This window comes from Perognathus longimembris, chromosome 16, assembly GCF_023159225.1.
Source record: "Perognathus longimembris pacificus isolate PPM17 chromosome 16, ASM2315922v1, whole genome shotgun sequence".
Classification (NCBI taxonomy): Eukaryota; Metazoa; Chordata; class Mammalia; order Rodentia; family Heteromyidae; genus Perognathus; species Perognathus longimembris.
The window spans coordinates 57,442,089-57,467,648 of NC_063176.1; the positions used below are offsets into that span (position 1 = coordinate 57,442,089).

Below are 25,560 nucleotides of genomic sequence, written 5' to 3' on the forward strand. Positions count from 1 at the left end.
GGCGCTGGTGGCTCATGCTTGTCATCCTGGCTACTCAGGAGGCTGAGATCTGAGGATTGCGGTTCAATCTCAGCCTGGGCAGGAAAGTCCAGGAGACTTATCTCCAATGAACCGCCAGAAAACTGGACGTGGAGCTGTGGCTCAAGTAGCAGAGCATTAGCCTTGAGCTGAAGAGCTCAGGGACACCGCCCAGGCCCAGAGTTGGTGCTGGGGGATCAAGCCTAGGACCCCAAGTCCCCCAACTGTGCCATCGCAGCCTTGTGAGGTGGGGGCGCAGATGAAGCGAGACTGGCTTCGCTCCTGGGCTTCCTGCTGGTTGCCAGGCAGGTGCTCCATCATGGAGCCATGCTTCCAGTCCTGCCTTGAGCTCTTGATCATCCATCCAGCTTCAACCTCCGAAAGGCTGGGGAATTCAGGTGTGTGTGCAGACATGAGCACACACACATCCATGAACAACACAATCTAAAAGTCTACACCTGAGAAATGGTCCAAGAGCAATACTGCATGCATGCATGGCTGGTACGGAGCCCGTCAGTGCCAAGAAAGCACACCACCAGGCAGGCGCTGGTGGCTCACGGTGTCAGTCCAGCCACGTGGGAACACTTGGAGAGTGAGATCTGAGAGCTACACAAATACATCCCAGAGACTCTTCAAATAACCAGGAAAAAAAAAAAAAAGCTGGAAGTGGAGGCATGGATCAAGTGGTAGAGTGAAAAAAAACAACAACCAAGAGCCTAAGGCTGAGTTCAAGATCTAGTACCACCAAAAGCGGGGTGGGGGTGGCGGTGAGATTGAAGTGTGATCATCGGCTATTGGCCTCTGGGTAGCTAGGCATGAGCCTACTGGCACCCAACTTTCCCTTTGTTTTTCATTGTGTAAAATTCAGCTTGGTGCACAGTATCACTAGCTACATCTCCAGCCTATGCATTCTGTTCTTTTGAAGTTACTGCATTACTTTTTTTCAGAAAGCAATATAGCCTACACCTAAACACTCCAAGTATGGGTAACTGTATTGTGCTTAAAGTAATTTTGTTGTTATAATTCACATAGTAGATAAAACAACACAAAAACAGTGTTGATGAAGTTTTCCTTCAGGAGACCTGAGCCACTATCTACACGTTACTTCTTTCCTTAAAAGCGGGCTCTATCCGCGTATGCAGGTGTCACACACCGGGAAGGCGCTGGAGCACACAGGAGCGCGGGGAGGCCCGGGTCCTGGGTGGGTGACGCCGTGGGCTGAGACACTGCCCACAGCCGAGGTCAATTCTCTCAGCACATGTGGGAAGGGGAGAAGTCAGTGAGCGTGCAAAGGTGAGTAAGGCCAAGTGTGTCCCGCTGGGGAGGTGGGGTGGGGAACACAGGCAGCCCTGCCATTCTACACAGCTGTGCCAGGGAGGGTCACAGAGAGAGAGCAAGCTAGGGAAGCCTAGCAACCAGGAAGGCACTGCGGCGTCTGACACACACAGGCCTCGTGTTACCTTTTAAAATACTCCACTTCCCTCTCGGTCTCATCCATGTCCACGCTGTCCAGGTCAATATCTTTAGGCAGAAAGACGTCATCTGTGAAATGAAGCAAAAGGAGCAACGTCACATCACCACAGAAGGTGGCACGAGGGCAGAGCGGATCACGTGCCTTGGCTTACACACCTTCGCATACCGAAGCCACTGTCTAAACAGAGACCGCGCAGGAGGCAAAGGAGGATGGCGGCGCAGGGGAACCCCGTGATGAGCTTGCTGAGCCCTGCGGCCGGGGCCAGACGCCCTTGGCCATGGCCATGACAGACGGCCGGACTGTCAGAGCCTTGAAAGAAGTCCCAGCCATCCACTCACAGGACGGGTGGAAGGGAGAGGGAGGCAGAGAGCACAGCTGCCAGTGGACAGGGCTCCTGCAGACAGCAGCTCAGCACTCACCTTCTGTTCGTCATCCCAACGGAGGCCAGGACCAGCACTCGCCAAGCAGCGGGGCTGGAGGTCCCTGGCTTTCCAGAGCCTCAGCCAAGTTTGAGAACTCAAACATTTCTCTCTTCTCTGCCCGACACTCTGACTGGTGTGTAGCTCCCAACCTGACTCCAGGGCCTTCTGAGTTTCTAGAAGTCACACCGGGCAGGGCACCAACAGTGAACACACAGACTGTATCTCAGTGGTGTTTCCACAGGAGCAAAATTAAGACATCTATCGACAGTGTGCACCTTTGCCCACCTACCTTCAGCATGCTGGAGCACTCTTCCACCTCTCTCCACCCCGCTGCCTGCTCTGGTGCGGACTGGACGGGGAGAAGCCCCCCCCCCCCCCCGCCCAGCTGCCCAGATGTGCTGGCCGGGCCTGCGGGCCCGACACAATCACATGGCCAGTGTAGATGCTCGTCTTGGCCTCCTTGCTGACCCACTGCCCCTTCCGTGTCACCCTCACGTCACCTAGAGACCCCTGCCCGTGACAACAAGGCTAGCTCAGGTCACACACACATCCTCAAGGACGCATAGCTGGTGCGAGCACGGTCCCCGCAGGAAGCAAGAAGAGCAATATGGGGTGGAAGAGGCACCTTCTGGGCACCTGGACTCAAGAAGAACAAAGAGCAGCTTCTATGGAAATTTGAACACGATGCAGAACAAGATAGATGTAAAGGGAGGGTGGACACCACTGCCTACTCCCAGGGGCCTGTGCGCAAGACCTCCACAGAGTTCAGCAGCAGGGACAGAAGGCAATGCAGAGCCCTGGCCCCATCCGCAGGGTGGTGGCGGAGGACGAGGCCGCTTCACAGATAGCAGACAAGTGTGGCTGAACAGTACTCCCCTAGCGCCCACGCCTGAGCTGACCGACCGCACAGGTGTTCACTGAAGCAGGGCAGGGCGAGTCCAGCCGGAGGACGTGCCCCACTCACCCAGAGGCCTGGGGTGAGCCAACGACCTGGCAGGAGACTACCAAGCTCTCACAGAGCAGAGCAATGGAGATGAGAAACAAGAGAAGAGACAGGAAGAACAAGGCTGAAGACGGAAGACTCACTGGTGGCCCCACACATTTGAGGATGGTTTGTCCCCAAGAAATGCACATGAGCTAGGAGGTGGAGCAGTGTCAACTTGCAGCCTTTTGTGAAGGAGCAAGATGTCCCTCTGAGGAGCTGGGTTATTTACAAACCCTCCCCCCGCCCCGCCCCCCACATCTGCTTGTTCTCTCTTCCACTTTCCATCTTGCACTGGAGTAGCTCAAGGCTACTTACCAGCCTGTAGAGCTATGAATCAAAATAAGCCTGTTTTCTTCATAGACGCATCAATCTCGGGTGTTCTGCTACAGTAACAGCAAACAGGCTAAGACAAATACACTAGCAGGAGATCATAATTTATTAAGTGCTAAGTATTTTTAGGAATAAAAGTGCACAGAAAAGGCATAGAAAAAGAATCAGCCCATACAAGATACAGAAAATATTATCAATGTCACAGTGCAATGGGCTCATACCAGGTGCTGGTGGCTCACAGCTGTCATCCTAGCGACTCAGGAAGATGACATCTGAGGGTGGCAGTTTGAAGCCAGCCCAGGCCGCAGAGTCCATGAGCCTCATATCTCCAATTAACTACCAGAAAACCAGAAGTGGCTCTGTAGTTCAAAGTGGTAGTGTCCCAGCCTTAAGCAATGCAAAAAGTGCAGTGACAGCACCCAGGCCCTGAGCTCAAGCCCCAGGACCAGCAAAAAAAAAAGTGAATGGGCTCAAACAACCAAGGAAAACTCTGTATGTATGTATATTTGTTTTCAGGAAAGAGTCTTGGTATACAGCCCAGGCTGGCTTTGAACTCATAGTCTTCTTGTATCTGCTAAATGCTGACATTACAAGTGTGTGCACCACACCTTCCATAAAGAGTAGGACTAATAGAAACATAGCATGAATATAAGAAATAAAAAATGACAAGAGGAAAATCACCATTGCAAAGAAATTTGAAATAAGTTATGAGTCTGTTATGCAGACATGTATCTAGACTTGAAGTGGCACTGTGGCTCAAGTGGCAGAGTGCTAGCCTTGAGCAAAAAGAAGCCACGGACAGTGCTCAGGCCCTGAGTCCAAGCCCCAGGACTGGCCAAAATAAATAAATAAATAAATAAAATAAAGATAAAATTATAGTTGAAAAGGTAAGTTTCCCAAGGAAAGGCAGTTTTCCAAAATGGATTCACTTACATAGAAATAAGGTAACAGTCTCCATTTGGAAAGAGAGAATGGCACCAAGAACTACTACACAAAAATCATCAGGGCCTTGAGGGCTGACCTTGTGGTCATCAAACTTCTACAGCTTAGAGTTCAATGATGCTTGAGTTATTCCACAACATTGAACATGAGAAAACTACAATTCTTTCCATGAAGAAAGTATAAGACAAGACATGATACACTAGGCACAGACAAATACCAAAAAAACAAACTAGGAAGTTGTAGATGTGTATCTATCATGAATTTAAATAACACTAAATACAACCCAAATAAAAATTTACCCCAAGCAAAGTAAGCCTTTATTTTATTTTATTTTTCCTGTTTATGTGGTGCTGAGGAATCAAACCCAGGACTTCATGCATGCTAGGCAAGCACTCTACCACTACTACAGAGGCCCACAGCTGGTTCAGTGCTAGGAAATAGCCATGTAAACAGGCCTGAGAGGAAAAACCATGATTATCCCCACAGAAGCTAGAAAACCTGGTAAAATTCAATACCCATTCCTTATGAACACATTCAAGAAATGTAAAATGTCACTAAATATCTTCCTATACACTAAAATAAACTAACCCAAGTTCAAAAGCCAGCATTACTGAATGTAGAAATACCAGAAGTGGCTCTATTAGATCAGGAAGGGATCAGTTAAACTGGAGAAAACAGAGGCCTAAGAACTCCAAGAGCAGGGGTAAAGGCTCCATTATCTGTAGATGTAGATGGACCTGGAAACCATACTACTTAAATAATTCAGCAGGAGAGCCCCAGCCATAGAAGACTGTTAAATAGCCATATTAAAAACAAAAAAACCGGGGCTGGGGATATGGCCTAGTGGCAAGAGAGCCTGCCTCGTATACATGAGGCCCTGGGTTCGATTCCCCAGCACCACATATACAGAAAACGGCCAGAAGCGGCGCTGTGGCTCAAGTGGCAGAGTGCTAGCCTTGAGCGGGAAGAAGCCAGGGACAGTGCTCAGGCCCTGAGTCCAAGGCCCAGGACTGGCCAAAAACAAAAAAAAAAACAAAAAAAAAACCCCCAAACAGGTGAAAGTTATTTTAGCTATTACTTAAAATGCCATTTCAACATGCAACCAATGTAAAAATTACAGTGAGCGGAGCGCCAGTGGCTCACACTTCTTATCCTATCAACACAGGAGACTGAGATCTGAGGATGAAGGTTTGAAGCCAGTCTAGACAGTAAAGTCTGTGAGCCTCTTTATCTCTAATTCACCAGCAAAGAGCTGAAAGAGAAACTGTAGCTCAAGTGGTCAGAGTTCCAGCCTTGAGCAAAAAAGCAAAGGGATAGCAATCAAGTCCCAAGACTGGTATATACACAAAAATTTACAGTGAGGCTGGGACATAGCTCAGTGGTGAAGGTGAAGTGCTTGCCTAGCATGTATAAGGTCCCAAGTTCTAGCTTCAGCACCAGATATACACAAACAAAATTATAGTAAGTCTGGACAGCTACTGGCTCATGCCCATAATCCTAGCTATTTATTCAGAAGGCTGAGATCATGATTTGAAGCCAGCCCAGGCAGGAAAGTCCATGAGATTCCTATCTCCAATGAAACACCAAAAAGCAACAAGTAGAGCTATGGCTCTTTTCTCACGGTAGAGCACTAGCCTTCAGCACAAAAACTCAGGGACAGTGCTTAGGTACTGAGTTCAAGGCCCCAGGACTGGCACCAAAAAAAAAAAAAAAAAAGATAAAATTGGATTCTACATCATACCATACCCAAGAATATATCCCAAATATACCAGGGATCTAGGTGAAATAAAAAGAAAATAATAGCACACAAATACCAGAAAGAAATTTAAATGCATTCTTCTTTAACCCTGTTGTTAGGGTTAAGCTTTCCAACAATTATCTAAACGCAAAAAAAAAAAAAAAAAAAGTGTGCCTTTAATGGCATTTATTTACTTATTTAATGGCACTGTGTCTGAACTCATGCCCTTGTGCTTGCTAGACAGGTGCTCTGCTACTTGAGCCCATGTTCTGGCTCTTTTTGCTCTAGTTATGAGGTAAAGTCCCAACTCCTCCCTACCTGGCATAGACTACAGCCTAATTTTTTTTTGTTGGTCATGGGGCTTGAACTCTGGGCCTGAGCGCTGTCCCTGAACTCTTCAGATCAAGGCAAGCACTCTACTGCTTTGGGCCACAGCACCACTTCCAGTTTTCTGATGGTTAATTGGAGGTGAGTCTCCAGACTTTCCTGCCCAGGCTGCTTTGAACTGTGATCCTCAGATCTCAGTCTCCAGAGTAGCTAAAATGACCGGCGTTAGCCTCCGGTGCCAACTCCACACTCTTCCCTCTAGTAGCAGGTATGGCAGGCGCCTATTACCACACCCAACTCTTGGTCAAACTGTGCTCTCCCAACCCTTTTGTCTGGATTGGCCTTGAATTGTGATCCTTCTCAAGTAGCTAGGATTATAGGTATCCAACACTGATGCCTGGACTTTTCCAAAATACCTTTTGACAAGTCTAAACTTGTTTTTAAAATAACTGAATGTAACAAGCTTGTCTCTCACAACTGAATAAAAAAGTTACAGTGCATTCATTGCCAGAGACCACTAAGCAGTCCCTAGGAGCCAAGGGCTTCCCTCCCATGCGTCTCATAAAGAAGATGACAGCCACAGGCAAACTCTCCCTCCACCCTGCACATACCAATTGAACTGCTGGCTCTGTCTCCTTTCTTCTTCTTACTTTTCTTGCTCTTGCCCTTGGGCTGAGGAGAGTCCGCCAGGGTGAGCCGGCTGCTCAGGGGAGGTTGAGGCTGGCTGGGCAAGGGTGACTCGGGAGGGGCGGGATTCCATCTCTCTTCCTTCAGGTGGCTCAGGGGAGGGCCTGGGTTTGATCTCTCCTCCTTCAGGTGGCTCAGCTGCTTTTTGTTATTGTTGTTACTGTTGATTTTCCTCTCCTCTCTCTTCGGCTCCGTCAGGGGAGCCAGATCAAACATCTTAGCCTTTGATTCCATCTGGGTTCGAGGCTTGGGGTACCCCTCTGTAACTTTGGGGGACTCTGTGGGTTTCCTAGTAGGCTCACTGCTGGCTTTACTGGTTTGCTTCAGCTTTTGCTTGCCATTTCCCTCTTTATGATGATGCATCATGTCGAAGAGAAAGGCAAGCGGCTCAGGCTGCTTCCCATTGACTTCCTTGGTGAGCAGAAGCTTGGAGGCTCTAGGGTCCAGGGGGTCTGTAGGGTCCCCATCAGCTCCTGGCCCCGGACCGGGCTCTGAGTGGTTCACCTGTCTGGAAGGGGAGTGAGATGAGGTTTCTGGTTCTTCAGTTTGCTCTAGTGAGCCATTGTGGATGTTTTCAGAGTTAGGGATAGACTCTGTCACTACCTGGAAATTTCTAGCAAGCATGTCTATCTTGGGACAGTCTTTACTTGGCCTCTCCTTCTTCTTCTTTTTTACAGCTCTTAGCTTCTGGAGTTCCTGAAGCCGCTGTAATTCCTCCTTGAAGTGCTGTTCCTCCTCTTCCTCCTCCTCCTCCTCCTCTTCCTCTTCCCCACGCCGCCTCTGCTCCTCCTGGAGGTGCAGGTGTTCCCGGGCCCGGGCCTCAGCTTCCATGCGTGCCTTCTCCTCTAGCTGCCAATGTGAAGAGAAAGGTGGCTAAGACCATGGGAGAATTCCAGATATTGAGACAAAGAGAAAACTAAGAGCAATGGTTTCTCCTGCAGTACTGCTAGGCCTCGTCTGTCTACAAGGCAATGGCTTTTCTTACAGGAACGGGGAGGGGGGTCAGCTTCTCTGAGACAGCTGGGATGTGTGCTATGCCCTCCTGGGTATGCAACAAGGAAACGGCTGATACCACAGCGACCCCGTGGCAACCGTGTTGCTGAAGTCCCAGTAAGCTGACCTGCAGTGAGGGATGCATGCCCTCCGGGCAGGTAAACAAAGTCCCAATGCATGTTCACTAGTGTGACGGAGCAAATGGCTTTCGAATATATTCAAAATTAATGGCAAAGACAACACCATTGTATTTCTACTGTCTAACTTGGTAATAAGTAATTTTCATCCCAAGGGAAGACTTCATTTCACTAGCGATACATGTTTCAGAGGTATGAACAGAAGCTAATCCTTCTGTTTAAAAACAAATAAAGGCCATTAAGAATAAGGCTCTCCCAAGGGCTGGGACTGTGGCCTAGTGGTAGAGTGCTTGCCTTGTACACATGAAGCTCTGGGTGCGATTCCTCAACACCACATACAGCTATGTGAGTTACATGTCATGCCTCACATCCCAGACTAGTTAGTAATAAACAGGCAATGACGTTGACTTTGGGCAGTATCCTCGCTCAGACCTATGGGGTGAGCCCATTCTGGACAGTCTCCACATGGCATAATTTTCCATTTCAACAAGCAACATAGTTCGTGATCTGTGTGCTGACATGCTAAATAGGTAGCTGGACAGAGCAAGCCCGAGGAGGTCACATGAGAGTAAGAGAACCAAGCACCGTCTCTGGCGTGGCTCGGTCCTCTCAATGGTGAGCCTGACAAGTGGATCCCAATCACCTTAAGTGGTCCTGGATAGAGGGAACCCTGTAAACAGCACCCGAAGAGGTTCCCAGATGCCTCCAGTGAACACAGCGGAAGGTCTCCAGAGCCAGGGGACCACTGGCTGGAAATGCACTTTGTTTTATCCCCCTGGGCAAAACTCAGATCTTCAGGGACCAGTAGAGGCCCCCAAGTCCCCAGCTGGAACTGAGAGTCAATGTGGACTTCTTTAGGACTGCAGTGGCCCATCTGCCACCACAGAATCCTGGCGAGGTCAGAAGCAGTGGTAGGACAGGTGTACCCAACACAGGGCTGTCTGCCTCCCTTTCCCATCCTTTCCCGATCATGCCAAATGCGGGGTGGGGATGGTGTGGCCATTGCCCCCACTCTCCACATGGGCCCGGAGAACACAATGCCAGCGCCTCCTCTGAGTCTCCTGCTCCCTTGGTGCTACCCTTGCCAAGCCCTCTGGGCGGGGAGAACAGCCTGGGTCCCACTAGGGCCGACCGCCCCACTCTTCCATCTTCATGTTGTCAGTGCCTGCCATCTAGACTGTCCAGTGGGTCAGGATGAGAGCAGGCCGTGAGGGGCTCCTCAGACCTGGGTCCGAGGGCTCCACGGGCCAGGGCTTTGCCTCTGTGTCCTACCGCAGGGGGCCCATTCCACTGTCCACTACTGAGGGCCCACCTCCTCTAACCCTTGGGAAGGTTCCAACAGTACACGGTCGGTCTACTGTCCGACGACAGCTGGCACAGGATCTGCAGCCTGAGCAAGGGCCGAAGCACGGGACCCAAAGGGAAGGGGTTTCTTAAGATGACCGAGTGAGGTTGTAACCAGCTCCCAGTCAGGCCATGAGAGATGGACAGGAATAGGAAACAACGGGGCAGACCTGTCCGCAGCTCCTGGGCCCCAGCCCACGGTGAGTGCGGCACAGAGTTTGGACCCCCGCGCAGAGCATCACTTGCCTTTCTCTGCTTATGCCTGGCTCGCTTGGCCGCCCGAGTGCTGCTTACTGGCTTGGTCTCTGAGCTGTTGATGAACTGTAGCAAATCCTCCACCCTTCGATGGTCAACAACACTCTCCCGTTCTGAGATCTGATCCATTTTCTTAGGTTGTTCTTCTTTTCTCTTGGTTAGCCGTAAGCGAAGCTTTTCCCTCATTTCTGCATAATTTCTACTTGTTGGTGCAGCTGGAGGCTAAAAGTAAGAATACAATTAATTAATTTAGGTTAAGTTTTAACAATTTTTTTGAGGGGGAGGGGTTGGTCATGGGGCTTGAATTTGGAGCATGGACACTGTCCCTGATTTCTTTTTGCCCAAGGCTAGTACTCTACCACTCTGAGCCACAGTGCCATTTCCAGTTTTCTGGTGGTTAGCTAAAGACAGGAGTTTCATGAACTTTCCTGCCCGGGCTGGCTTTGAACAGTTTTTCTCAGAGCTCAGCCTTCTGAGAAGCTAGGACTACAGACATGAGCCACCTGGTGCCTGGCAAGTTTTAGTCATTTTGAACAAACACGTTTTGGAACTTACCTCCAAATATATCATTTTCTGAAGAATTATTTACATTAAGGTTTATGATCACTGTGAAAAATAAAGGGCAGGATTGAAAATGTGGTAAAATATATACAAATGGGTTTATTTCTGTAGTAGTGGGGTTGCAGTTCAGAGCTTCACAAGAGCTCTACTGTGTTAGCAGTACCTGAGCCTTTTTTGCTTTATTTTTCATATTGGGTCAGGGGCTGGTCTGTGGGCCACAAACCTACCTCTACCTCTACCTCCTGACTAAGATCACAGGTATGAGCAACTGTGCCTGGCCTACCACTACATTTCTTACTTTGAAAATCACATGCACATTTTAGGAAATGCAGACAGAACTAAAGAAGAACAAGAATGTCCCTGTATTTCCTTTTGTCCATCCCTAGGAACAAAAGGAGAATATCGGCACGTATAAAGAGCGATAGCTCTGAAAGGATACACATAGATTTCACTGCTGTGGTATATGGGCACACAGTTGCTCTGTACAGGTGTGCAATAATTAACTGTTTCCTACTGCTATTTATTACTCCCCCCTACGTCATCAATTTATTGGCTTTTGAGCTGTGCGCCCAGCCCTGTTTTTCACGGGTTATTTTTACGACAAGATTGGGTTTCCTGTGGAGGTACATGTCTGACTGCAACCCCCCTATTTGAGGCTCCCCATCACTGCTGGGATCACAGGCATACTCCACCACGGTCTCTCAATCTCCACCACAAGCACATGCCACTGGTGCCCGGCTACAGACTGGAAGGGATCTCTTCAACTTGTCTGCTGAGATTCAATCCCAAGGAGCCAGGATCACAGGGGTGAACTCATCAATATAAAGTGTCCGTGATGAGGCAGGATATGCGGGTGGCTCACTCCATAATTCCCTCAGGAGGCTGACACCAGAGGATTGTGGTTTGAAGCCAGACAGGTAAAAATGGCTTTGAAGACTCCAACTTGAATTAACCAACAAAAACACAGGTTGGAGGTGTGGCTCCAATGGCAAAGCACTAGTCATGAGGGAGAAAACGCAGCGGGAGAGAGGCCCCTAGTTTGAGCCTTGGTGTGGGCACACATAGGGGTGTGTGCGCGCGCGCGCACACACACACACACACACAGAGCCTATTTTTTCAGAGAAGTACAATTTAGAAGTGCGCATGCTATGGTCAGACTGTACCTTGATTCCAACTAAGACGTAATGAATGCCTCCATACAATGTACTCTTACCGCGCACCTACTCTGAGTTCCCTCGGCTCGCGCGCCCTTACCCCGCCGTGTCCGAAGAACTCGCAGTAGCAGCAATCGCAGTATTTGCCCTCCTTCTGGTTGGTGGAGGTAGAGGTGCTGGAGCTGTGCTCCGAGCAGCTGTCTTCCTCGGCGCTCTCGTCGCCTTCGTCCTGCTGGGGGTCATAGAGGCCGTTCTCGCAGCGGTGCCCTTCACAGTCGGGGTCACTAGGAAACCACACGCAGCTCGTTAGCAAGCAGCCCCTCCGGAAGCACAGACTGAGTTCTGTTCCTCGGGCCTTGCTGCTCATCTGTACAGCTCACAGGCTGAGGGTTACGTGCGGTCCTACACAGAGGGTGTGGAGACAGGGCGCAGGCGGAGGGCCCGCGCGTGTCAGCGGCTACAGCATTCACACGGGGCCACTGAACAGGCAGCTCCCCCACGTCCCCCTCCGCTGCCCTGTCTGACCTTGCCACCATGCTTCATACTGGAGTGGGGGACGGGAGTGGATGACGTCAAACAAGTCCAAAGAGAACAGTCTTCTTTTGTGTGCGGGTCCTGGGCACTGTCCCTGAGCTCGTTTGCTCAAGGCTAGTGCTCTACCGCTTTAGCTGCAGCTCCACTTTCGGCTTTTGGGTAGTTAACTGGAGGCTCATGGACTTTCCTGCCTGTGATCCTCAGATCTCAGCCTTCTGAGTTTCTAGGATTACAGGCGTGATTCACCAGTCCCCAGCCAGAAGTAGGTCTTTTATAAAAACCCTGAAGAGAGAGGTAGCACGTGCTTTACTATACACTTTCTCCTAATTCTACCCAATGTGTAACAAATACAGTGACAAAGGAGGCAAACTCCTGTGCTACCAATGCCTGCAGGTGGGCAGGGCTGGCACCAGGCCACGGAGGACAGGGCTTCTGCACCTCGCCCAGCACAACTAGAGGCGGAGATGGAGATGGGGACCTTTGCTATGGCCTCCTTTTGCATTCCAATCAACCTTTTCTTTCCATTCTGGGATGAGGCCATGCCTCCAGCTCCTCACTGGACTTTTCCAAGGCTGTGGAAAGTGTGTTTCTGCAGCTGTTAGTGCGGCGCGGCGCGCGGCTTCCACAGTGGTTCCAGCCCTCCACACGGGATCTGGGCATCCGGGGCTCACCTGCACACGCTGGGTGGAGCACTGACGGAGCCGTCTGTGGTGGAGGGCGGGGGAGCCACAGGGGTGGGACAGAAGTTCTTCCGTGTGTCCACAAAGGCAGGAGCTGTGCTTGTAGTTTTGGGGAAGGATGGGGCTGCGAGGTTTGCAAGGTGAGGCGTCGAGGCCGGGGAAAGCGCAGCAGGGGAGAGGGCTGGAAGAGGGGCGAGGCCTGTGGGGCTGTTCCTTGGGGCGATGGGTGCTGGGTGTCTGTGGTCCTCCTTGTTGAGGCCATGAAAGACGTCACCTGCATGTAGAGATATAAGAGACTGACAATGGCCAAGGAAAACACAGGCATTCATGCTTCCTTACATCCTTTCCACCCAAGTTTTGTTTTGCAAATGCTTATATCCAGAGAAGATCTGTGGGAATAGCACCAAGAACACTCATCACGGTTTAATGTCTTCTGATGTTCTCGTGTTCCCCACACATACACACTGATTTGGGCATGGCGCCTGGTGTGCTGTGGTCCCCCAAAGCTTCAGCTGGGGCTCAATACCACAGTGCTCTCACCCATGGGAGCCCCATCCGGCTTCACGTTCCCCATGATCTTCAGAGCTTCCCCTGTCACCAGGCCTCTGAACAGTTTTCCTCTGAACAGGGGATTTGTTTTTGGCAGTACTGTAGTTTGAACTCAGGTCCCTGGCACTTGCTATGATGGCGTTCTACCCCAAGTCCTACCTCAAGCTGTTCTCACTCATTATTTATAGCCAGTCCTAGGTCTTGAACTCAGGGCCTGGGCTCTGCCCCTGAGCTTCTTTTGCTCAAGGCTAGCGCTCTACCACTTGAGCCACAGTGCCACTTCTGGCTTTTTCTGTGGTACTGAGGAATCAAACCCAGGGGTTCATGCGTGCTAGGCAAGCATGTTTTTTTGGAAACAGTCTTGCTGTAGCCCTCTGGCCTCAAACTCATGATCACAATTCTGATGTCAGCCTCCCTTAGTAGTTAGAATTACAGAGGTAAGCCACTGGAGCCCAGCTGAAACAGTTTTTGAGAAGCCAATTGTGAATATGGATTTCCTGCACCTTATCAGACTAAAGTGACATGTTTTGGACATAAATCCCACCAATCTTATTTCATGGCAACAGAAATAGCTAATGTGCGAAGACGCAGGGCTCAGCCTCTTCTAAGGGTGAGGGTACCCACATCTTCCCTTACAGACACTACTTCTAGACAATGGAAATGCCACGTTCCCAGACGAATATCCAATGCCATCAGCATTGCCTGTGTAACCTGGGTAAGGTGACCTGCGTGGTGGCTTTCTCCTCCTGTCCTTGGTGCGTCTGTAGCACTGGTACAGTTCTGTCTAGAAGAATGCATCTACCTTACTCAATGCTTTATACACTCCTATAGATTTCTGACCTTTTTTTTGGGCTGGTCCTGGGGCTTTAGGCACTGCCTTTGAGCTTCTTTTGCTCAAGGCTAGTGTGCTACCACTTGAGGCAGCTCTACTTCAAACTTTTTTGGTAGTTTAGTGGAGATAAGAGTCTCAGACTTGTCTGCCAGGGCTCACTTTGATCTCAGCCTCCTGACTGTAGCTAGGATTATAGACATGAGCCACAGACACTCATTGGATTCCTGACTCTAGCATACTAGGATCCATCCCATTCTCCCCAACAATAAGGAGGTGTTATCATTACTCTTTTGGGGAGGAGGGGTCAATTAGGATTTTGGTATAACTGGGTTAAAGAATGACAAAAGGAAGAAGGAGGAGAAACATTTCCTATTCCTTCATCCTGATGCTAAGACCGTCTGGGCTGCAGCTGCTCGCCAGGCCCGAGAGCCGGCTCCCGTGTCCCTGTGCCATTGGCGCTGGGGTACGGCTGCTCCGTGCTCCAGGCCCCTTCACGCCGTTGGTAAGCAGGTTAACAGGAGTGGCAGCAGGCTGGGGAACAGGTAGTCCTGTTGGCTGCATCTGCTCTCTTTCCCTCAGCATTTTCCTATAAATACAGCAGCTTCTGGGAAAAACTCTGCCCCGTGCTTAGAAGGGAATGACTTTGTCCCCTCACAAAATAACAAGTATGGAGGCTGAGGGCCAGGTGGAGCAGCCGCACACCGGCGCTGGGCATGACAGCGCCATCCAAAGGCGTGAAGACAGCGCTCTCCTGCACGCACAATGCTTTCAGCTAAGTGAAGTGGAGGAGGCTGCGAGAGGGCGGGTGGGCCAAGGCCTTACCCAGGGAAGGTGGCCTCCTGGACGACACCTTGAACTGGCTGCTGCTGGACTGCACCGTTGTGGCCGTACAGGACACCGAGGACGTGGCTGAGGAGGTGGCCATGGCCACTGTGCTGGCCACGGCCACTTCATTTGCGTCCATAAATGCGTCGTGGAAATTGTACAAGCACTTCTTCTTCGCAGCATTCTTTTTCTCTTTGCTGTCTGGAGCTTCATTGCTAGGTAGAGGTGGAAGGGATTCAGGTCTTGCTTCTGAGAGTGCTGGCCCTAATATATCACTTCCTGTGGAGAAGGGTGGGAATGGTAAGGCTTTTCAGGGAACAGTACTTACTTAGCAAAGCCTAAAGGACATGCTGAAGACTGAGCTCCTGAAATTGGAGTTACTAGTAAAGCTGGGACTCCTCTAGGGAAAAAATTTATTGAGCACCTAGTATGTGCCAATTCCTGTGCTAGGGCTGTCCAGTACCTCGTGTCTTACCACCACTTTCTGAGGTTGGTACTATTAATCCCATCCTAAAGATGGAAGAAACTGAGGCTCAGAGAGGCTAAGCAACTTGCCCAAGGTCACACAGCTAGAAATCCTTTCCAAGCAAAGATCAGGATGTCAAGTCTCGCTTCTGTTCTGAGCACATGCAGGGCTGGGTGTGGGGCTCTCAGGATCTCACGTCCCAGGCAGAGAGAGAGGAGGTGTCGGGATCAACTCCCCTCAGGTGCCCCCTAGCTCTGTAGCTGAGGTGGCATGTGGGCTTCAGCAGCTCGGGCATCTGGGGTGAAAGCCGTGTAGGGTGGACAAGGACACCAGAGAACAAGAAGTGAATCACAGTGTCTGAGCAGATGGTGGCACTGTCTCCTTGTCCCTGTGCAGCGGGCCTGGACCTATGCTCACCACTCTTGGGGAACTAGAGGGCAGATAGGGACCCGGGAGACCAAACTCTCAGGTAGAAGAGGCTTGGCTGGCGGGGTGGGGGGGGGGGGGGAACGGGACGGGACGGGACGGACACAACAGCATGGAGCCCCTGGGTCTCCACAGGAGTGCAGCAACAATGGTCTATACATGGCTCTGAGCATTAACAACCTTAAGAAATGTGAACAAATTCCTTACCAGAAATTGTATCTGGCAAGAAAGCGCCAGGATTCCAGTTCTTATCATTCATCACTTCTGACTCCCAAAGACTTATAAATTTAGAACTATTCCACTCTGGAGTGTTCCCAAAACAGCTTGGATAAATATGGTCTTGAAGAGATGCATTGAATACCTGATGCTTATTTGTGTGATTCTGAACAGGTGCTGGCGGTAAAGCCTACAAAAAAAATTTCTAATCACTTATCAAAATTAATATTCCATTTACCTCAGTAGTTAAACTACAAACAAACGGACTGGAAACTTGTGGAGCAGCTCCGGCGAGCTGGTGTCCATGGGGAGTACTCTTACAAAGCATTTGCGTGATCCAATTTCAACCACAGGTAAACTCTTAAATCAACTGATGATGCCTTTAGACAGCTCAGTAACTTCCAACATTTCTAGTCACATTTTAAATGCGATGTACCTACAGCTTATTCTCAGATACTGTAATGACTATGGTGGCACTGATAAAAATGGTGAAAACCCTTGCGCTGAACTTGCACCTGGGGGAAAGAACAGCTTAGTCTGCACAGTTGGAAGAGCTTTATACTGCACTTGGGGACCAAGGTGCTGGCTCTCAGGGAGCCAGCTTGAGCTGGACTTGTAGGGCGGACACTTGTTGAAGGGACCCAGGGAGGACAATTAGGGCCCGGCCAGTGCAACAGCCAGGAGTCATGGATGTATTGCAAGCCAAGCCGTGTGTGGCATCTGGCGCACCAACTTGGGCACTCGTGAGCCTTTCCTGCCCTTAATCCCACCCATCCAGGCGCCAGGCCTTCCTGCTGACTCTTGTTTTTTGTTTGTTTCTGTATCTTTGGGGTTCACTTCAGTATGTATAGTGTTTTATAGAAATATGAAGAGGTGCTTAGGCTTTGGACCCTTGTTATTCTCTTAGGACTACCCAGAATCCTGGCCCTGAGGGGAAGTTGTGGATGGGTGGTGTGGCCTTATAGCCACACTTGTTGGGTCTCCACACCAACATTTGGGCCTCCCACCAGGCCTATTCCCTGAAGCAACCTAAGCAAGTCTTCTTTGAAGGTCACTGCCAACCTAAGCAAGTCTTCTTTGAAGGTCACTGCCCTGTTTAGAACGTTAAAATGTTTTCCTACAGCTTTACGGGTAACACCCCAAGTTCTTACCATGGCTGGTGGCCCTCAGGAGAACCAAGCATTCCCCTAATCCTGATCACTAGGCCCTGCTCTCCAAACTCCCCAGCTCCTCCTGAGTCCTTCCTTCAGTTGCCTCTATCGTGCTGCTTTCCGGAATGCCCTCACCTCCCTTGTGGTAACCCAGGCCTCAGCCTGCTGTCACTTTTGCAGAGGAGCTATCACTGCTTTGCTCCCATTGGAATGCGACGAGTCTGCCCCAGAACACCTATCACATACGCTAGGCCCGGCCTGCTGCCCCAGCCCTGGTCAAAGCTGGCCTATGATTTTCCCTGACAGGCTCAGGTACTGGTGGAAGGAGTGAAGACCTGCGGTGGGCCTTGCCTTGGGTAAGCAAGGTTCGTTCTGGAAGGACCTCTGCGACCCCCCTTTTGGAATGTGGTGGCTCTGGGGGAGGATGTCTGACTGCAGGTAGTCTCCAGGGCCGGGCTGGGGCGAGGCTGGGCGGGAGAGGGACCACAGTGCCATGGTGGACAATAACCACACCAGAGGCGACCATGTGTGGAGGGGCGAGGGAGCCGCACAGGGTCTTAAGCAACCTAGCTGGACAGACGCCATGGAAGGCATGAGGGAGGGGTGGAGATGCTGTGAGGCAGCAGCTGGGACCCGGCCTGTGGGTCAGGGACAGACGGACGGCCACTCCTGGCTCCCCTGCGGGTCAGGGATGGATGGACAGACAGCCACTCCTGGTTCCCCTGCAGCCAGCGGCAAAGCTGAACTGGAAGTCGAGCTCCATTTCTCAGCCTCTCTTTACTAGCTGTGTGACCTCAGGCAAATCACTGCATCTTTGTTGGACCTTAGTTTTCTGTCTGCAATGTGGACCTAACCACACCTGCAGGAGCTGGTCGGAGCTGCCCCGCTGCCTGCCTCACCGTGAGCATCTCAAAAGCTGTGGTTCCTTGACACAAACAACTCCTAACTCACTGGCTGGCCCCATATGCTCAGTAACCCCCAAGCTCCAAGCACAGAGGAAACAAGGGTGGGTGCCCCCAGGGCCTCCAGTGCGGCTGAGTATGTCTGTTGACCTGGGGGTCCTGGAGAAGAAGAGAGCCAGAGCAGACAGTCAGGACAACAGAAGAGTCTCAATGGGTTACCCAGGATAAAAGCAATGGCAGCACCCAGTTCCTCCGGCAGGGGCGCCTCAGGGAGCACAGAGCAAGGAGTACAGGAGCGCTATTCAACAGACACCGCTACTTTACAAAGTGGTGAAGAGCTAAGAGCTGCTTTGCTGAGAAGAAAAAGAAACTGGGAAACTGAACCCTTCTGCTAAGAGTCAGAAATACTACCTGGCGTAAGCCAGACTGCTGTCGTGCATGGACCACTGGGGTGGCAAAGCAGCCAGTCCTGCCGGCCCAGGAATAAGCTCTGAGCAATGGACGCACCTTCAGTGAGCCACTGAGATGAGCGTCTTGAGACCGCTCACCCGTGTAGCTGGAATGCACCTCAGCACAGGCTGGCAACCACCGCAACTCTCCAGGTTTGTGTCCAGAGACCTCCTGATAGCCTTCAAAATCCTCCCCGAGGATCCTCAGCTCCTGAAAACACCCTTTCCCTTGTCCAGGGTTACTTTGCTCCCCGGCAGCCTGGGGGTGGCCCTCGAGCCGTGAGCATGCTAAGCGAGCGGTGGCACGACTGGCTGCATTCTCGGCCACACTACAGCTCTGGAACCTTCCATGCCGATGATGGCTTTTCTTCTCTTTAGACTGCACATTCTTTGAAAATAGGGACCAGGATTGAGTGGTTCTGGGTTTTCCTATAATGCAGCACAGGGCCTGGCACAAACTGGGTGTTCAATAAATGTTTGTTGAACATAGACCTGTTTACAGGATGAAGGGACATATGCAGAAAGCTAATGCAGGAGGCACACAGGAAAAGTCCTGCACGTCACCTTTACTTACACACTTCTTCAGAAGCCCAGCTACACAGAAGGGAGGCCCCACTGTACAGGCTGAACATAAAAGTTCCTAAGGAGCGCCAGTAACCAGAAAGGTGTAATTTTTTCCCCACATTTTTTTTATACATTATGCACACTGACCCTAACAATGTATGGATTTCCTGTAAGAAAAAAAATAGCTGTCTGTTGACTACCCCAGTATGGGCCATTCCTCAATAAGTATACAATGACTAACCAATGAAGTCAGTACCTTAAAACACAGGTGATACTTTGAACACTGGTTTCAGTCTTTATGCCTATCTACAAAGCTTCAATGAACTAATTCGAATTGTTCTCATTTGTGACAAAAAGAAGTACTGCAGAGGAAAGAACAGTTCATTTCAAGTGACAGCTTGAATTGTAAACTTAAGTGAATGCCTTCCGAAGCAGCTTCCTGAGGTCCCATAGGAGGTGGGCAATGTAGCATGAACTTACTAACACCATGACACCATGAGTGTGGGCACAGAAGATGGCAATCTGAGACAGCCAAGACACACTCAAAGCCATAGAGGTTCTAGTGAAGGTGAGAGACTGTTCCGTATCTCTCAACATTCAGGGTCTTCAGTACTCCTTCCAGAGGCGGAAAGGGTGCGAAGGATCATCTTGCCTCACTAGTTCTAAGTCTGAAAGACTCCATGCTAATCTCCAAAATAGAGATGGAAGGCACAATAATCTCCAAATGACAATCTATTCACATCCCTATCTTCTACACAGCATTCTCCTCAAAATCCCAACCTCAATGTCAGGTGTGCGCAAATTAAACATTTCTGCAATGGCTAGACTTGTCTTGAGTCACCTGGAGAGGGGAATTTACAGAGGCATATCTTGGAGCTAACAAGGGATTAAGACTTGGTGGGCCAGAGCCTGGGGGGGCCAAGCCCAGCTCCATGGCACCAAGCCTCAGCTAATAGAATGGACTCATCGAGGGCCATTCTTACGATTCTCCAAGACCCTAGTGCAGAACTCAGGGCACCTCCTCTCCACTTCATTCTAGGCCCTTTCCTAGTACAGTGAGTATTTCATGAAACATTTCCAGTGTGGTACGGTAGTTAGGGTTTGAAGTTAGGAGTCTTGGGTTCTGGCCTAAGTTTTGACCCTGCCAAGGGGTGACCTACCACCCTGCAGGAGGGGCAGACAAATCCCTGAGAAGGAGCAGCAGAGCAGCCTTCACCTGCCATGCTCACTCTTCTAAGACTACTTTTTCCTGGGGCGGCAGTGTCAGGTGGAGGAGCTATTCAGTTCTGCTCCATACAAGCACTTAAGTAACAAACTGCTTGACTCAGGAAAAGGACACAGGGCTGGGCTGAGTGGAGAAACAGGGTAAAGGTGAAAGGAAACAAGTATATGTGCGTGTGCGCGCGCACACACGGAGGTCACTGAGTGATGCTGAACTCAGGGTCTGGGTACTGTCTCTTGAGGTTTTATGCTCAAGGTGGTAGAGTGCTTGCCTAGTATGCATGAAGTCCTGGGTTTGATTCCTCAGCACCACATACACAAAAAAAGCCAGAAGAGGCACTGTGGCTCAAGTGGTGGAGTGCTAGCCTTGAGCAAAAGAAGCTCAGGGGCAGTGCCCAGGCCCTGAGTTCAAGCCTCAAGAAAAAAAGAAGCAAATTATAGCTTACAAATAAGAATTATACTATAATTAAATTTCAGCGACAGTTTAGGCGTCACTAGAGAGTCCCGTAACTTGAGGGCTGAGCCAACATGTTCTCATGATGAGAGGGGGAGAGGAGCCTGCTATAAACAGGAAGAACTGGTGAGGTCAACATCAATCCTATCAGAGGCTGTGAGACAAAAGTGAGAGGAAATAATCAGGGAATCCAGAGTGATGAGCATGCAAAGAGAGCAATGGGGAGAGCAGACAGGTTAGAATGACAGGTGGTATGAGAAGAAATGGGAACTACTGGCAATAAAGTCACTCCAGATTATGTCTTTGGGGTTCACTGGCAAGCCTGACACAAGTCAGGACAGAATCGAGAAACAGGACTTCTGCTTGTTTCAGCAGCACACATACTAAAATTAGAACCACACAGAGAAGATTAACATGGCCACTGTGTGGGGATGATAGGTAATTCATGAAGCATTGCGTATTTTCTGATAAAATTAGGAACAGAAAGATTTTACCTGAATTTAATAAAGCCTATATAGGATAATATATTAAACAGGGAAAAACCGCAATTATTTCCTCTTTTAAAGTCAGGAATGAGACATGGGTGTGCCCTCTCCCCATTTTATTCAACATAGTACTAGAATTCCTAGCCAAAGCAGTAAGGCAGAAGAAAGAAATAAAATGGATTCAGATAGCGAAGGAAGAGGTCAAATTATCTCTAGTTGCTGATGGTATGGTTCTATTCTTAACCACCCTATAGTTGCCACCAACCAATTTCTAGAACTGATAATTACCTTTGGAAACATAGCAGCATACATATATAATTAACACTCAGAAATTAGTTGCGTTTCTATATACCAACAATAAACAGGCTAAGAAAGAAGTCAAGAAATTAATTTCATTCACACTAGCTTTAAAAACAGTAAATCATATAACATCAACAAAATAAAATAAGTAATACCTAAATAAGTATCTCAATTGATGTAGAAAAACACCTGATAAAACTCAGAAAAACGCTCCACAAAGTACAAACAAAAGGAATCCACCTTAACTTAAAAAAAAAAGTCATCCACGGGAGACGGGAGTGGAGGCTCACTCCAATAACCCCAGAATTTGGAGAAGGCAGAGGCAATAGATATCAGGAGTTTGAGCTCAGCTTGGGTTACATGGCAAGACCTTGTTTTAAGCAACAAAACCAAAGCTACCTAACAAAAACAAAACCAACCATAGCAAACATCACAGTCATGTTAAACAACAGTTAGGCGGTGTGGATGCTGCTTCTACTATTTCTATCCAATGTAGTACTAGACGCCATAGCCAGGGTAAATAGGCAAGAAAAAAAATCATGCAAATTAGAAAGAGAAAAATAAAATAAATCTTCTTGAAGATGGCATAGTATTTAGAAAACCTTAAAGATTCCACAGACAATCAAAAAGAATCATTAGACTTAAATTGATTCAGCTAAGTAGCAAGGTACCAAGTCCACACTCAAAAAAATCACACGCATTTCTATACAGTAACAATAGACAATTTGGAAAACAATACAAAAACAATTCCATTCACAACAGCATTAAAAAAACCTTCAAATATTTAAGAATTCATACACAAGTCCAAGAATCAAACCATAAAATACTGCTAAAAGGAAAAAAACAAATGGAAATACACAATGTTCATAGACTAGAAGACTATTATACTGTCCAGATAACCCAAAAATTTCTGTCGATTGCATGATGATGACTTTTTTTGGTCAGTCATGAGGCTTGAACTCTGGGCCTGTGTGATGTCCCTGAGCTTTGCAGCTCGAGGCTAGCACTCTACCATTTGAGCCACAGCACCACTTCTGGTTTTCTGGTGCTTAGAGATAAGAGTCTCATGGACTTTTCTGCCCAGGGCTGGCTTTGAACCACGATCCTCAGATCTCAGCCTCCTGAGTAGCTAGGATTACAGGTGTGAGCCACCAGCACCCGGATGACTTTTTTTAAAAAACAGAAAAACCCATCCTAAAATTCATATGGAATCTTAAAGGGCCTAAAATACCAGAACAATCTTGAAAGATCAAAAGATTCACACTTGATAGTTTCTAAATGTAGTATAAAAGCTATCATTGTCAAAAAGCATACACATGAAAGAAGCATAACAGGAAGGAAAAAGGCAAGGCCAAAGACGTTCAACATCACTAAACATTAGAGAAATGCAAATTAAGGTAACAATGTCATACCCAACTCCCTCTCCCTATACCCACTAGTATGACTATCACCATGGGCAGGAATGCTAACTGGTACAGCCAATGTGGAAACCTTGATGACAGTACAATTACCATCAAATCCAACAATTCTACTTCTAAGGACATACTCAAAAGAACTGAAAGGGGCTGTCAAAGAAATCTGTGTACATCTACAGTCATCGCAGCACTGGTCACAACAGGAAACAAGGGAAAACACCCCAAGCATTCATGGGTAATGAAAGGATAGAAAAACACAGTGTAACCATATGAAGGCATGCTGCTGTTCTAGAAAGGAAATTCTGTAATACGCTAGGGACATTATGTTAATATAAAATAAACCACTCACAAAAAGATAATCACAATATAATTCCACTTATATGAGGATTTTAGAGTAGTCACCACCAAAGAGACACTAAGTAGAGCTGTGGTAATCTGCACAGTTGAGGAGAAGGAAGCTGTTGTTTAATGGGTAAAAAGTTTTGATTTTACACAATGAGAAGTTTGCAGAAATGGGTGGATGGCCTCTTGAGTGCTGGGGTTACTGTCATGTACTATCATGCACAATTTTAGGAATTAATTCTTCAAAGTTTCAACCAGTAGCATTGTATTACAGAACATTCTATAAGCTTTCCTCAGGACTCAGAAAAAATAGCCTGTATTGAGCTATAGCTCTGAAAAATGCTTTGAAAAGCATTTCACTAATAAAGACATCGCTAAGAGTTCAAGTCAAGTTGCACTTAACGGAAGTCTACACATGGACCTGAGTAGGTGCAGAGTAATTATTAAAATGGAATGTGACAAACTCTTTCCTAAGCCTGTGCTACTGCTCTCCCACCTGTGCCTTCCCCAGCAAATGTGAAGAAAACCCACTAAGGGGATGCCCATACCCACAAACTCTCCAGGGGAGAAAGCATGCATGAGCCTGGAGACACCTTTCCCACAGGCTGTTAGACGCTTTTCTTTCAGTTCAGAATCACTGTTTAACAGAGTTTTAGGAAAATTATACTTTTGACTGACTAGAGATAACCTTAAGCCAAAATAAATGGTATAGCAAAAAATCTAAAGTAAAAATTATAGGGAGGGAGTCAACAAAGAGTAAAGCAGCTAGAAAGGTACAAAGACCAACTCCAACTAAAAACTGCACTTCAGGGGCTGGGAGTATGGCCTAGTGGCAAGAGCGCTCGCTTCGTATACATGAAGCCCTGGGTGCAATCTCCCCAGCACCACATATGTAGAAAAGGCCAGAAGTGGCGCTGTGGCTCAAGTGGCAGAGTGCTAGCCTTGAGCGAAAAAAAAAAAAAAAAAAAAGCCAGGGACAGTGCTCAGGCCCTGAGTCCAAGCCCAAGGCCTGGCAAAAAAATAAATAGGTAAAATAAAAAATTACACTTTAAAGTCTAATATACTAAATATATGAACAGGGTTTAAGAGAAAATGCATAAAAACCAACCATTTTCTAGATCTTCAAGGCCCATCCTGTCTGCCCTTCAGCTACCTCTTCACAACCTCAGAATAGATTTTTTTGTGTGTGTCAGGTCTGGGGCTTGAACTCAGGGCCCGGGCACTATCCTTGAACTTTTCTGCTCAAAGCTAGCACTCTACCATTTGAGCCACAGCTCCACTTCTGGCTTTTGACTGACTGCCCAAGCTGGCTTTGGACCTTGACCCTCACTCAGATCTGTCTCAGCCTCCGGAGTACCTGGCATTATAGGCATGAGCCATGGGTACCTGGCTCAGACAGGATTTTTAAGACGCTGTACTTTGGGCTCCTAGTTAGCTTTTGTATTTCTATAAAGCCTCAGACAGCATCATCTGAAATCTCTCTTGAGATCTAGGTAATTTGGAGTGAAATAAACCATGACCTTCCTGATTTGTCTTCCAATTGTAAAGATTCAAATTTTTCTTGAAAGACTGAAGGCAAACGTGTGTGCACTATCTCAAGAGAAGCATTTAGGCACCTGTGTTTGTTTTGATGTGCACGCTGTCGGAACTTAGTGATAAAGGCAGGGCCTTCCAGGCCCTTTCTGTCTTGGCTTACCTTACTGTGTGTGAAAGGGGGTGCTGTATACAAGGTAGGGTGGATAAGTGGCCGAGGCAGGTGGGGGACAGTGTGCAAGGGTACATGTCCATGGATGTGGGGATACAGGTGAAGCGCAGGGTGTGTGGGTTTCTCTGGGCTCAGGAACTGATGACCAGGAGGCAGGGCTGTAGCTGTCATTGCTGCTGCTGTCAGCCCAGAAGCTTCTTGTTTACAAACATGACATTCACAAGTGTTTGGAGTTTGTTCAGCCTAAAAGGAAAGAAAAAAGAAGTACTTGTTCAAGGTAGAACAAAGAGTGGTATGAGTTAAGTTAAAGTCAGTCACACATTCTGCCTAGCACTCACAAAGCAAATACAAAGCTATTGGCTCATCCAGGCTCACTGGGTTGAGCAGGGCCATCCCTGAAGGGGGAAAGAGGAAACTAACTAGTTTGAGTCTGAGAAAGGCTGCAAAGAGATTACTTCACTCCCCCAGCTGGGTATCTGCTGAGGTGGCATCTGTGTCCTTTGCCAACTCAAGCAGGCCCAAGGAGCCAGGTGCTGGTGGCTCATGCCTATAGTCCTAGCTATTTGGGAGGCTGAGATAGGGAAGGTTCTGGTTTGAGACAGCCCTAGCAACAAAGTTTTCCCTTTGCCACTACAAGCTGGATACAATAATGGCACGTAGCTGTCACTCTAGCCTGG

The 25,560-nt window shown here is 48.6% G+C and overlaps 1 protein-coding gene and 1 non-coding gene across 3 annotated transcripts in view; one reads left to right on the plus strand and one right to left on the minus strand.

The window, feature by feature from the left end:
- Positions 1-25,560, minus strand: part of Fam193a (family with sequence similarity 193 member A) — a 66,304-nt gene that overhangs the window by 2,280 nt on the left and 38,464 nt on the right. The window contains exons 12-20 of one of the 2 annotated variants that reach the window (XM_048363875.1): positions 24,875-25,126; positions 15,887-16,085; positions 14,785-15,066; positions 12,573-12,855; positions 11,468-11,651; positions 9,644-9,874; positions 6,848-7,772; positions 1,912-2,087; positions 1,479-1,560 (exon numbers count right to left, since the gene is read on the minus strand). In XM_048363875.1, the coding sequence (XP_048219832.1) occupies positions 1,479-1,560; positions 1,912-2,087; positions 6,848-7,772; positions 9,644-9,874; positions 11,468-11,651; positions 12,573-12,855; positions 14,785-15,066; positions 15,887-16,085; positions 24,875-25,126 (2,614 nt within the window). The remainder of the gene's footprint in view (positions 1-1,478; positions 1,561-1,911; positions 2,088-6,847; positions 7,773-9,643; positions 9,875-11,467; positions 11,652-12,572; positions 12,856-14,784; positions 15,067-15,886; positions 16,086-24,874; positions 25,127-25,560) is intronic. The other variant, XM_048363876.1, reaches the window with a different exon arrangement.
- On the plus strand, positions 20,996-21,101 carry LOC125365076. Its single transcript, XR_007213632.1, has one exon. It is a non-coding gene; the product is annotated as a U6 spliceosomal RNA (small nuclear RNA).